The sequence below is a fragment of the Periplaneta americana genome, chromosome 16 (assembly GCF_040183065.1).
Source record: "Periplaneta americana isolate PAMFEO1 chromosome 16, P.americana_PAMFEO1_priV1, whole genome shotgun sequence".
In the NCBI taxonomy this organism is placed as follows: Eukaryota; Metazoa; Arthropoda; class Insecta; order Blattodea; family Blattidae; genus Periplaneta; species Periplaneta americana.
Window position 1 is genome coordinate 122,956,721 of NC_091132.1, and position 14,223 is coordinate 122,970,943.

A 14,223-nucleotide genomic window follows, 5' to 3' on the forward strand; every position below is an offset into this window, starting at 1 on the left:
TGTTATGCAAGAACATATCTCAGTATGATTCATTTTTGTGTGATATGTTACCATGTCTTCTATTATTTACTTATGTATTTATTATATCTAAGTTCTTAATTAATATTACCTTACACGACATTTACACAACGAGTAAAAAAACAGTGTGACAGATACAATAATTTCTTTGTATTGACATATACATACATATTTACATACTGCTATAAGTACGAACATACATAATACATACAGACACCAAGGTTTAAATAAGTAGACACGGATGGTATAGTCCGCGGTTCGAGTCCCGGTGTTGTCGCAGGTGGACTTACGTCACATGGATGAGAAAGCTGGCTCCAACGTGGTGGAAGTGGGTGTGGACCTCTCCGAATTCTACATGTCTGTCGAGTGGGACATCTTGGAGGTTCCGGCCGTCAGGTAAGACAGGTCATGTTGATGTGAGATTCTGCACGAGAATGCTGTACACTTTTTTAGAAATCATAGTCATCTTCGTTTCATCATGATCATCATAAAAATATTGCATTTGTCGTACTCGTCTTTTCCATATTCATCATACAGTACTTTAGCATGTATCATTCCCTTCATAATGACGTATTTTTATATACATCTTCTCATATTTTCCCCCTCTCTTCATGTTCTATCAGTTTCTTTTACAAACACCACTTTCAGATTTATCATCTCCATGGTAATTTTGTTTTTTTTTTTCATTCATTTTTCCTTCTTGTTTATACTTGTTCATATTCTTCTTTGTGTTCCTGTTATTCGAAGATTTCTTCTTTGTGCTAATCGTCCTTATCGTGATCAACTTCCTCGTCTTCATTTTATTCGTGTACATCTTAGTGTACATCAACTTCCTCGTATTCCTCTTCTTCGCCTTTATTTTACTCGTATATTATCTTCTCCTTGTATATCATCTTTCTCGTGCTCAGCTTCTATATTCATTTTATTTCGTATTCATCATCTTTCTCGTGTTCTTCTTCGCCTTGATTTTATTCGCATATATATTCTCCTTGTTCATCATTTTTCTCGTGCTCAGCCTCTATGTTCATTTTATTCCTACATATTTTCTTCATGCTAATGAACTTCCTCGTGTTCAATTTTTTCGCCTTGATTTCCTCCGTATATATCTTCGTCCTCGTGTAATTCTTCGTCTTCATTTTATTCGTACATATCTTCATATTCAATAATTCATCAACTTCCTCATGTTCAATTTCTTTGCATTGATTTTATTCGTATATATAGTCCACACCTGTGGAGTAACGGTTAGCGCGTCTGGCCGCGAAACACGGTCGGGGCAAGTTACCTGGTTGAGGTTTTTTTCCGGGTTTTTCCCTCAGCCCAATATGAGCAAATGCTGGGTAACTTTCGGTGCTGGACCCCAGACTCATTTCACCGGCATTATCACCTTCACCTCATTCAGACGCCAAAAAACTTAAGATGTTGATAAAGCATCGTAAAATAACCTACTAAATAAATAAATATGTTCATATTTATCATCTTCCTCGTGTATATCGTCTTTCTCGTTTTCAAGTTCCCTGTTAGTACTTTATCCCTACATACTGTATCTCCTTCTTACTAATCATTTTCGTTTTCCTTGTCTTCCGCTTCTTATTTTTCGTCTTTATTTTATTCGTATATATTATCTTCTTCGTGTGCATAATCTTTCTAGAGTTCAGCTTCTGTATCTATACTTTATTCCTATATATCTTCTTCATGTCAATCATCTTCCTTGTGTTCCATTTCTTCGTCTTCATTCTATTCATACATATTATCTTCTTCATGTCAATCATCTTCCTTGTGTTCCACTTCTTCGTCTTCATTCTATTCATACATATTATCGTCTTCGTGTTAATAATGTTCCTTGTGTTCCACTTCTTCGTCTTCATTCTATTCATACATATTATCTTCTTCGTGTTAATAATGTTCCTTGTATTCCACTTCTTCGTCTTCATTCTATTCATACATATTATCTTCTTCGTGTTAATAATGTTCCTTGTGTTCAGCTTCTTCTTGGTCTTAATTTTATTAATATGTATCTTCTTCGTGTTCATTGTCTTGTTCGTGTTCTTTTTTTTTTTGTCGTCTTCATTTTATGCATAGGCTATATATATCTTCGAATTCTTCAATCTTAGCCTCTTCTTCATAGTCATCTTCTTTATGCTCATCTTTACATTCGCCATCATAAGCACCATTATCAAGATCATCATCTCCATAATCGTAATTTTCCTCTAAGTATCATGTTAGTTATAATAATCTTCTTAAAAACTATTTTCTTTTCCATAATCAGCATTCTTATATTAGTTCTGCTCGAAAGTTGTTATTGTAATATTTTTTCTTGTGCTGGATGATATTAAAAATAACAATAGCCATCATCATTTCTTTGTTTTCTTGTTTCAAAATAATAATAACAGTAAACTACCCCCCATTGAGGGTAGCCCTTACGGACTCAGTATATCCTCAAAAAATTATTATACATATGTAAACATAGATATTAAATTTTAAAGAAGGGAAACAAAGAAAAGGGCGTGAAAAATTACAATTGCTATTAATGTGGCACCATGTGATTAATTAGGATTTGGCAGGATTTTTTTAACACAATTATCGCAATGTCATCCCTCAGAGATGTTGGCAGAGCAAACTGCCGTCGAAATTCTTCGTCCCTCGAGCACCTATGAGCAAGCCGAATACCTCAACGTGAATTAAGGCATATTTTAGCTTGAAAGAGTTGACTGTAGGCTCATAGATCGACTTCTTCTCAAGGTGGACCTCGGCTGACTGATGACGTTCTACTTCAAAACGCATCGTGGGGTCCACAATGATGCCCTGTTTAGTGTCAGCATTGTACTCTAAAATATCTACTCGTCTCGTTGACCCATTTTCAGCTAGACAGGAGATTTCTTCTTCTACTATCCAGCCCTTATTTCTTCATGCGGCAGCAATTTTGGATCTTACAAGATTATGTCTAGAGTTAATCAAGAGCAATCCCTGTTCACAGAATCCCAAGACGTGTGGTAAAGTTTCAATCTCCGGGCAGCCATGTCTGCCATTGTAATCTTTGTATTTATAATTTATAAATCTAATAATTATCACTGTTTTCATATGCATAATGATGTTCTTCCTTTTCGTCATATTGACTTCATTTATAATCGCTAGCGTCTTTTCATAATAATCTTCATATTCATATTTGCCAACATTATATCCTTCTTTACACATGAAACTTACTTTTGCCATCACACGCATTATTTCATAATATCTACAGTTTAAAATGGACAGTAATGATTACCATTAACCTAAGCGCCCGGAACGTGAGCCTAATATTATTCTTCCTCTAATGCCATGCCATGAAATCGGAAATATTTACCTCCGTGCATTCAACACGCTTACATTGCGTGTACGATGACCTTTAGTTTACCTCCTCGTCTTCAGGATTGATTTTATCTCCCTCTGCGCGCAGATGTAAGGAGATTGAAATATTTTAACTGGAAAAATGATTTATACATAAAACATGAGTTTCCTCTCTTGAATTTTTACCAACTTCCTTAGTTATCTCTCGACTTCTTCTTGAAGAAACCTCTTCAGTTGTTCATCAGCGTTGTGCACAAATCTATATTTTAATATTTTAACGTTAATTCTTTATTTAACGCCCCTTTTCAACTGCTGATACTCTTCAGAGTCCGTCAGATGATGGAGCGATAACAAAGGAATGATCCTTTGATTATGACGGGAGAAACAGACTTATTCGGAGTAAACTTGATCCTCTGTCCACTACAAATCTAGCACGTTGTGCCAAATTCCTAACTTCTCAGAATCGCATTGTAGTTTCCTATTTCTCAATAAAGCAGAAATGAATTTCATACCTTGAACAGTTTACAAACTATGTGGCTGACAAATCGGTAATAAAACAGGATTTATTGAAGTACTTCACCTATTCTTTATATTATATTTTCATTGTTATTTAATTACCGTCTTTCTTCATTATATTGTCGTAGTCTTCATAGTTTTAAAGGGACGTTTAATAAATGAACTGAATACAATATATTACATTTGTTTTGCAAATCTTCTCTAAGATTTCGTTCATATTGCTTTAAAGCAGCGGTGACCAAAAGTCGAACGGCAGTGATTACACGCGAAAGACAGTCTATGAAGTAAAGAGATTGGGGAGAGGTACTTGGCATGAAAACTACAACCAGTGGTGGTTTGTGCACTAACATTGAATTCTTCATCAATCCGTTAATAAAAATCGCAAACTTTGCTGTATCAGTAATGTCACTACCGCCATTTTCTTGCTTTTTTTAATATTCCTCGTGAACACAGTCAGAAATTTCCTGAATTCTCTTCTGGATATTTAGTCTGGAAATGCGCAGACAAATTATTTCAGCCACCTTGATCATCATGCTTCTATAAAACTCTCCTTAGTTAGAAGCTTAAAGAGAACGAGCTATTTCGTTCGCCACTAGATAGCTGGCTTCCTTACATTTATTTATGTCATCTTTCTCTTCATGACGATGATTGAAGGCTGATTTCATTTCTTGGAGTTTAATAGCTCGTTTCATTACTACACTAGCACGTAATATTCAATCAGTTGCTCTATATTATTATTATTATTATTATTATTATTATTATTATTATTATTATTACTATTATTACTATTATTATTATTATTATTATTATTATTATTATTACTGCTACTACTGCCGCTACTGGTAATGCTATCAGTATTGTTATTATTATTATTATTATTATTATTATTATTATTATTATTATTATTATTATTATTATTATTATTATTAAATCAATAACTAGTAAATAACTGATAATTTTCATCAAAAGATTTAAAAAAAATTAAAATGGCGATATAGCGTAGTCTAGTAATTATTTTATCCTTCAAGGGAAGATGTAGGTCTATATATTCAGGCACGTATATAAGAATTATAGTAACACTTGCTGATAAATAATAATAATAATAATAATAATAATAATAATAATAATAACAGTAATGATAATAACAATAATAATACCTGTTATGCCTGTGTATTCAGCGTAATGCCCTGTAATGTCGCTTCTATATACTACTACTAATTGAACCGTTGAGCAAAGCAACATATTACATTTCCTCGGACAACGCACCGAATAAATTCCACTTCCCATTCTATACGAAACTTTCTGTTCCTGCTAGAGACAGAATTTGTAGAGCGACATGGTACCGACACTGCTTACCTTCAGTACGTGAGCGAGACAGAGAGCAATGTACAGGAAACTCCCCTTACCAGTATGACTGTCTGTGATTACACGATGTAATCACGACACACGTTTTGGTCACCGCTGCTTTAAAGACATCGTCTTCGTCGACCTCTTTATCCTCTCAATTCTCCTCTTCTTCCTTCTTCTTCCACTTGTTATAATATTTATCATTATCATGGACGGGAAGGCTTGAAAGCCTTAACTTTACTAGACGAATAAATAACTAAATAAATAAATAAATAAATAAATAAATAAAACGTAATAAATAAAATCATCACATTACAGCTTTATTGCCTTCGTCTTCATCGTAGTTAATCTCGTCTTCATTATTGTTGTCTTCCTCATCATTGTCGTCCATAAGTCATCTTCGCTGTCATCATCATAATTTTTCGCGCCCATCGGCGTCATTGTCGTCATCGTATTAGTCTTCAACACCACTGCCGTCAACGTCTTCACCGTGATTGTTGTGGTTTTCGTCTTCGTAATTATCACGACTGTCATCACCACGCATTCACATCATGGACTGATTAGGAAACATTTTCGTTCCTGTCTCAAAATTCCATTCCACCTTGTTCACTAACTTTCTGTGTTCCTTACCTAGTTAGTTTCCATTTAATATAAATGTAGATTCCTTGTGTGTCCGTACGGTGAAAATTATCCTTTTATTTAGGGAAAAAAATATTAATTTATTTACCTGTGCTTTTCTTTCATCTTTGTGAATTCCTCCATTACCGTTAGATGTTACATAATTGAAGGGGTAAGAAAGATATAGTCCTAAGCGACACAGAAAAACATTTACAAGAGAGCATGTTATTACTCGACCAAGACCAGTGGAGTCCTGCAGCCCGGAGCCGTGGCGCTACTGCTCCTGCGTTCGTAATACCGCATCGCGATAGTTCACATTACGCCCACGGCTCGACTCTCCTTGGTCGAGTAATAAAAGATTTAGGGTGCTATTCATAGACATTTCGCAGCACGCGCTACGAGCGTACTAAGCTAGCCCCGGTTATCCACTGTTTACTAGTACAGAATTAAAATCATATCTTATCGCTAACACTGGTTTATGAATACGAAAAACGCTGATCATCCACCGGAAGCCCGAGCTAAAAATGTCTATGAATAGGGCCCTAAGAGTCCAATGCTACTAGGTGCGGTATCGTAAATTCTTCAGCGTATGCTTTCATCATTTTCTTAGTAATTTTTATAACATTTTACTAGTAGCTTCCCCATATTTGTAAGAAATGAATTCTCATAAAACACTATTTTTGTTAAAAGTTTGGGTTTGGACTATCTCATTCTCACCACTTTAATTGCATCTTGTATTTTTCTAGTGATGTGTTTTTTATCTCTTTATTTTATTTTAAATTTTGTTATTACATTGTATCTTGTATTTTTCTAGTGATGTGTTTTTTTATCTCTTTATTTTATTTTAAATGTTGTTATTACATTTTGAAATAAATACACTGACTGGCCGCGGCATATATAGGGACATCATTTTATTTTTACTAACATTTTTAATATTAACTTGCCTATACCTCTGGATCAACTCCGTTTGCTATCCCCTTCCACGACTGGAGTTCGATGATACTGATGTAATATACAAACAAATCACTTTACTGGGTATAGGAGGGAAGAAAAGTAGTTCATCCATTTACGTAAACTAGGAAATATTGCGCTTTTGAGTTTAATCATTTTCATTATGTTTTTGTTTAATCAAAATACAGTACAGTATTAACAATGAGTGGTTTTACTCACGAACTGAGCTGTCCATGTGGACGTATTCATTATGCAGTGTTTATTATACTGTCTACAACACATTAGCGTACAATATAGAGTATGAAGTTAAATTGAAAAATAACCACAATATGGATATTTAAACACATTTCGATACAGGCTTCAGTTCTAATGTGTATATTATCGCATTATAGCATATTGTACTTAATTCCAATTACCAGTTCTTCATAATCCTCGGCCTCATCTCGCCAAATATCATCTCGCTATCACCAATTCCATCGACGCTAAATAACCTCGTAGTTGATACAGCGTCGTTAAATAATCAAATAAAAATAAAAAAACAGTTCTTCTTACTAGTAACTCATGTTGAAATAATTCTGTACCTACTCTATAAAAGAGTACCTTACGTACTGTAAATTCAATCTTCACTTCTGCCAGAAAAAATAAAATTACTCAGACATACTATCTACTGTCCGTCCAAGTGGTTATGTCGTAGGGTCGTAGAAAGGAGGGAAATCACGTGACAGTTAATTACTTAAAGAGGCCCTTTTATTTAAGTTATTTTAAACAGTTGTATAATATTACGTAGGCGTCCAATTGCTAACAGAAATTAATGTTCTCAGAAAAGAGCTAAGATAGCCCAGCCACTAGCTGTCGAATAAAAGCTGGTTGGGGAAACCGGGATACGACGTAGGCAAATGGACGAAAGTACCTGTGCGAAAATGATTCAATATTGAAAGCTCTTTCGTCACTGGAAAATGCGAACATATTTTTGGAACGTACTGTGGCTACTATGACTGTATATGCGGTCTTGGACCTGTGTGGAAGACGGTTGAAGGGGTGGGAGTGAAGTACATTCAAAAGCTCAGATACAATAAAAATTGAAGTAAAAATAAAATGATGTCCCTGTACAAAGTTGCACAGCTTTAATATGCTTAGAGAATTAATATTTCACAATTGTCGGTGCTGTATTCCGTGTTCTATTCCGAGACCCTATATCTTATTGAATGTCATGAATTCACCTACAGAATAGAAAGCGTGAGAAATTAGGCACTTCTTTAATTTGGCCCTTCGATACTTCGATACTAGGGAATTTTGTAGGACTATTTTCAATAAACTAGAAATAATGCCCATGGCTTGTCAATATATCTTTTCATTAATAATCTTCCTCTTATGTAATCGTGAAAACTTTGTAACTAATTCAACAGTTCATAGCATAAATACACGTCAAAAAATGACCTCATACTCCATCGGCAAGTCTATCATGCTATCAATAAGAAGTGCGTTGTATGGCAGTAAAAATTTTTAATAGCCTCCCTATCGATATAAAAAATGAAACTCAAAACATAAGATTATTTAGGGCCAAATTAAAGAAGTACCTAATTTCTCACGCCTTCTATTCTGTAGGTGAATTCATGACATTCAACAACGCTTCATGAAATTGATACTAAAACTTTGTGTTGTACTAGTAGACTATATTGTAAATCTCTTCTGTATATTTTTCATCTAGACTGTGACTAAAAATTAAGACTTCATAATAGTATTAAGTTTTTTGACTTGTTCCATATTCTAGCTGTGAAGCAATGTATGAATACTATGGAATGTTAATAAATACAATACAATACCCACTTGACGAAGTTTTCATCGTTTTAGGTATGAAGAAGCCGAACGTAGAGTGTCCATTAGGGTTATAAAGAAACCTTCCTTTTTATGGCCAATTTGATTGATTAATTACCTGACTGATTTATTAATGGATTTATTGGCTTGCGGGGCTCGCTGGCTGACTGATTCATTATGTATAGGGCTGGTGTTACTAACTTTCAGGGAAGATGGGAAAGGGCACATGTATCAATTTGAGATAAGGAACCCTGGCCCGGAAGTGATTGAGTTGCAAGTTATAAGCAAAAATAGTTGTGTGGAAATGGAATTGTAATTTGGCACCACGTGTCCTCCTTGCCTTAACCTTTGGAACAGTCGTGGAAAGATGGTATGGACCGGATGTTTCCTACGTGGGTACTTGTCCCGATACAATCTGTGACCTTGTCTATTGTTCTCATTCGCTCATCCGTATTCGAAAATCAGGTCTGAATATTCCGCTCTCGTGTACTCCTCCATTTCACTAGGACTGATCGACTGGACACTGCAACTTGTACACATACACTGCTGTCTACAGACGTGCATATCAGGACCGACCATGTCCATTACACATTACGTTATCTGCATTGCTTTAGTGTAGTTTCCTGTCCCCACCTCTCAGACAGCGCACTGAATGGAATACTGTAAGTAGACAAAGTAAACAACGTCAGATGAATACAGTATGTGTAAGATGTACAGATGAATACACATAAATAATGTGTACAGAGGAATAAAATTATTTCATTTCCACACAACTATTTTTGCTTATAACTTTCGACTCAGTCATTTCCGGGCCAGGGTTCCTGATCTCAAATTGACCGTCCCCATTGTCCCTGAAAGTTAGTAACACTAGCCCGGAAACACCCTGTATTTTAAAGATTTACTCTTGTTTTCTCACAGAAGTGTTCCACCTTATGTTACACTTTGCCATTTGAAATACAGGTTTACCTTCGAAACCCGGCCAGAGTGAAATCTTACATTACTGACAACTCTTGAAGTGAAAAGCACGTGAAGAGTTCATTATATTTGTTTTGCAGGAACGAGAAATTCTACACGTGCTGCGACGAGCCGTACCTAGACATTACGTTCAACATCACAATGCGGCGGAAGACTCTTTTCTACACAGTGAACATCATCATCCCTTGTATGGGCATCTCGTTTCTCACCGTACTAACATTCTACCTGCCTTCGGACAGCGGTGAAAAGGTGAGTTCACAATTTAATGCTCAAAACTTTAAGGGCCGATTGTATAAACAATTTAATCTTAGATCAGAGGTTAATTTGATCCTCGTTCTAGCTAAACTTGGAATTTGGTGTTGTATAAAGTCTAATCTGAGATTAATTTGTCTTAAACTAAAGTCAACTTTGACTGAAGAAATTTCTCCGATTAAGTTAGATGATACAAGTTCAGTTATTTCTTTTCTGTTTGAAATATACGAGTGACAGATTGTGCAAACAAAATATCAATTATTATTAATATTAATAGAGATGGTAGCTACATTTATATGTTTTTTTTTCAATTTCTTGCCTTAATACACAATCTTATATTTTATAAGTCTCTATCATGTCCAGCAGTATCAAATAACATAACCCATAATTATATTATGTTTATAACAATCATTGATTATTAATGGATATGATAGGTACATTCATAAATTTTCAATTAACTGTATTACTAAACGAAAATTGTCGTTTTATAAAGCTTTATTATGTTTAGCAATATCAAACACCATAACATGATAACAATTGAAGAGTCCACTGCAAGAATGATGGATGTTATTTGGAATACATTTTTCAGGAGAGGCAATTGAAAGTTTGAAATGCTTAGCGCTCAAAGCTTAACTGTGATTTTCCGATCATTACTGGACAATGACTATCAGTGTGAATGCCATATAACTCGCTATGTACATTCTATATGTCTTATGCTATCCATTGACAGTCTTGGTTCATTTTCGACAAGAAAGTGACATCCATCATTCTTGCAGTGGACTCTTCAATTTGGAGAAAAGTCAACCTTCTTCTTATTGTCCGCCATTATTAACATTGTATAAAACAAACCAGTGTATCCAACAGAGTCTACGGAAAGTCGCCAAAAAGTAGTTGTAAGGTTGCTAGATTTTTCATTATCAACAAAGAAAGATTAAATTTTGTCACTATGGGGTGCTAAAAAGGTCGCGAAATCTCTATTTAAGCAATATAAAAGTTAAAAGAAATTGTTGTTGAAAAAGAGTTAAAGTCGGTAGATTGGCAACCCTGAACAAACCTGTACAACATGGTCCGCGCATCGCATATTTCACCTGTTTATGCGATGTTACCAAATCCTTTTCACGTGAACTTAGATTGCATTTGAACAAAGGTAATTTGATCGCAGAAAAGTTTTGTACAATAGAAGAAGGTCTGAACTCGGTTCACTTTTCGATCTTCGATCAAAGTTGATCTTTAGTCAGGGAGTTTTATATAATTGGGCCTTTAAATATGCTGACAGGCAAAACACGCAGAATCTTGCTCTCGCTATTCCCTAGTTAGTAATTAGTTCTTATTTTATTAAATTTGACAGGTTTGAGCTATTACTTACAATATGCGTTGTAGTTACATTTTGTGTAGCATAGAATCGAGTTTAATTTCTCACAATAGAGTGAATATACTATTGTTTGTGACTCACGAGAAGAAGAGCGAGGGATGAAACGGCAGGAAAGCAGTATGTTAGCCATACGAATGCTTGCGTTAGTGACACAATAACGATACTAATCATTAACCAATATGCAGACATAATCAGCTATTGGCCATTACTCTTGTGCGTAGAAATAAAAAGTTGAAATAAGTAATTTATTAAAATTATTATTATTATTATTATTATTATTATTATTATTATTATTATTATTATTATCGTTTGATTTTGGTGCACATACTGTAACTAATATTATCAGCATGAGTAGGTACCTAGCTTCTGGGATGTTCATCTGAGTGGTGCTTATAATCAGAACCCACAGTCATAAAAGGCATATTCCTTCCACTCGTCTTCCCCTGAGTAACCGACGATATATTCTTTCAAATACTTGGTAGGCCTATATTGTATGTGTATGTATATTCTTCTGTTATGCCTCTGTTGTTGTTTACTTTTTCCATTTAAAAATTTAGATTTCTCTTCTCTTCTCTTCTCTTCTCTTCTCTTCTCTTCTCTTCTCTTCTCTTCTCTTCTCTTCTCTTCTCTCTCTTCTCTCCTCTCCTCTCCTCTCCTCTCCACTCCTCTCCTCTCCTCTCCTCTCCTCTTGTCTCTTGTCTCTTCTTTCTTCTCCTCTCTTCTCTCTTGTCTCTTCTCCTCTTTTCTCTCTTGTCTCTTCTTCTCCCTTGTCTCTTCTCTTCTCTTCTCTTCTCTTCTCTTCTCTTCTCTTCTCTTCTCTTCTCTTCTCTTCTCTTCTCTTCTCTTCTCTTCTTCTCTTCTCTTCTCTTCTCTTCTCTTCTTTCTCTTCTCTTCTCTTCTCTTCTCTTGTCTGTCTTCTCCTCTGTTGTCTCTCTTCTCCTCTGTTGTCTCTCCTCTCCTCTCCTCTCCTCTCCTCTCCTCTCCTCTCCTCTCCTCTCCTCTCCTCTCCTCTCCTCTCTCTGATTCGTTTTTCTGGCAGGGAAGTGGAAACTGAATTCCCTTTCTTAGGAAATATGCAGACCTATTTCTTGCTTCTTGTGCCGTGTTTATCACCCCACCGACTCTTCCAATATCTTTATAACCCTAGAGTGGTCTTTTAATTAAAATTACATGAACATTTTTAAGATTTAATGGTGTACACATACAGAATTAGTATGAAGTATTATTAATAATAGGCCCACTGTTCTTGTAAAATACGCAGAACAGCAAAAGAAGGCAACTGGATCGTTCGGATCTCAGAAATCCTACATGAATTACAGCACGCTGGGGCCCGTGCGCCGATTACCCCACAAGCACAATCCCGTGTTTACCGCAGTTTAATAATTGCGCAACCCATAACCGACTGCGACACGCAAACTGCATTATATCGGCCCGCGAGAGATGTTTGTTATGTCAAGAGACTGCGAGGGGGACCTGGAACATCAGATGCCGTTAATGTTCCCTCCGGAACTGAATTCCTTAATCTCAGCTCAAATATTTTGTTTGAGCATCCTATGTTCCGAGGTTGTGACTTCGATTACAGTCAAGATCGTGTACAGAGCGGTTTAATGTATGGACGCTCACGAACATATCCTCTTTAGCTACTAAGCTTCTAAGTAATAAAGCATTTCTCCTGTATTAATGTCAGTTTATTGCTGTTGTAATTTTCTTTCTCGTATCTTTCTCCTTTTCATTTCTCTTTCCTCCAATTTTTCTTCCCTATTAATTTCTTCTTCTACATACTTTCATTCTCCTCCTTTTCCCATATTTTAAGCATTATCTTTATCTTCTTCCCCTTCTTGCTTTCTCACTCCTCCTTTATCTTCATTAAATAGTCAACAATTTTAAACTTTTTGTAACATGAATGAAATAGCCTGTTATTACATAATTCGCACGTGTTGAACACGAAAATAACAGTGAAAAATACGAAAGACAATACGTTTTTATTTTGTATAAATGTGCTCTTTAGTATTGTAACTTTTATACTACAGTGTGACTTCTATTTCTAACTTTAACCACACACCCTACAACAATGGGTATTCCACTCAACACAGCAACACATTAGTCGTTATTGCACTCTACACAGCGACAATGACAATTCACGCAGCGACAATGACAATTCACGTGTATTGTTGAGAAGAACAACAATGCACTCCTAATTTCAACTAATGTTCACAAAGCAGAATGTACAGAACAAAACTGTCAGTTCTCAGTTCACAGTTCGTAGTTCGTTCGCCTTGGCTAGTTCTTCTAGCTCACTCAAGTTCACTGTACGTCGAACCCAAGCCTTCCAGATACAGTTCACTGAACTTCGAACCCAAGACTTCTAGATACAGTTCACTGCACTTCGAACCCAAAACTTCCGGATACGCCGCACACGCCTGGACGCTGCCACAGTTACGGACCGCCTCATGTTCACTGCACGTCGAACTCAAGACCTCCGGACGCGTTGCCTTCGCCTCGACGCTGCCACAGTTACGGACTCACTCAAGTTCACTGCACCTCGAACTCAGATCCTCTGGATACGTCTCCGCTGTCCAAGACAAGACTTGAAGGCTGACTGAAGACTAACTAGCTAACTCTCTCGCAACTGAATAACTAAATGCTCCGAAGACTGCTCGCGCTTTTATTACTAAACCATAACATCTCGAAACTTCGATCCGCGTGGCTTACAGAATCTTCGGGAGAGAACTACTTCCAGATGTTTTTCCCCCTGCTTTCTCCGCTCCGCTTCGGGATCGCAGTTTTCCTTCCCCTCGCGACGTACCGCGCCACAAACGCCTACCGAAGCCCGAGTTCCGCCTCCCCGCGCCTTCCTTCGCGCACGAAACTCCCCGACGCAACCAGATATCACCAGAACGTTCCAGATGGGTGCCACAGTATGAAACTCCTTTAGAAATTAAAATTATATTGGTCTCATTTCTTGTATGTGAATCCCCAAATACAGCTATACTCTGATGAAAACTGTTAAATTACTAACAAACCAGCTATTGAAA

At 36.2% G+C, this 14,223-nt stretch overlaps 1 protein-coding gene across 2 annotated transcripts in view; it reads left to right on the forward strand.

The window, feature by feature from the left end:
- Positions 1-14,223, forward strand: part of nAChRalpha4 (nicotinic acetylcholine receptor alpha4) — a 647,992-nt gene that overhangs the window by 542,954 nt on the left and 90,815 nt on the right. For both annotated transcript variants that reach the window (XM_069812978.1, XM_069812979.1), the window contains exons 4-5: positions 299-414; positions 9,645-9,813. In XM_069812978.1, the coding sequence (XP_069669079.1) occupies positions 299-414; positions 9,645-9,813 (285 nt within the window). The remainder of the gene's footprint in view (positions 1-298; positions 415-9,644; positions 9,814-14,223) is intronic.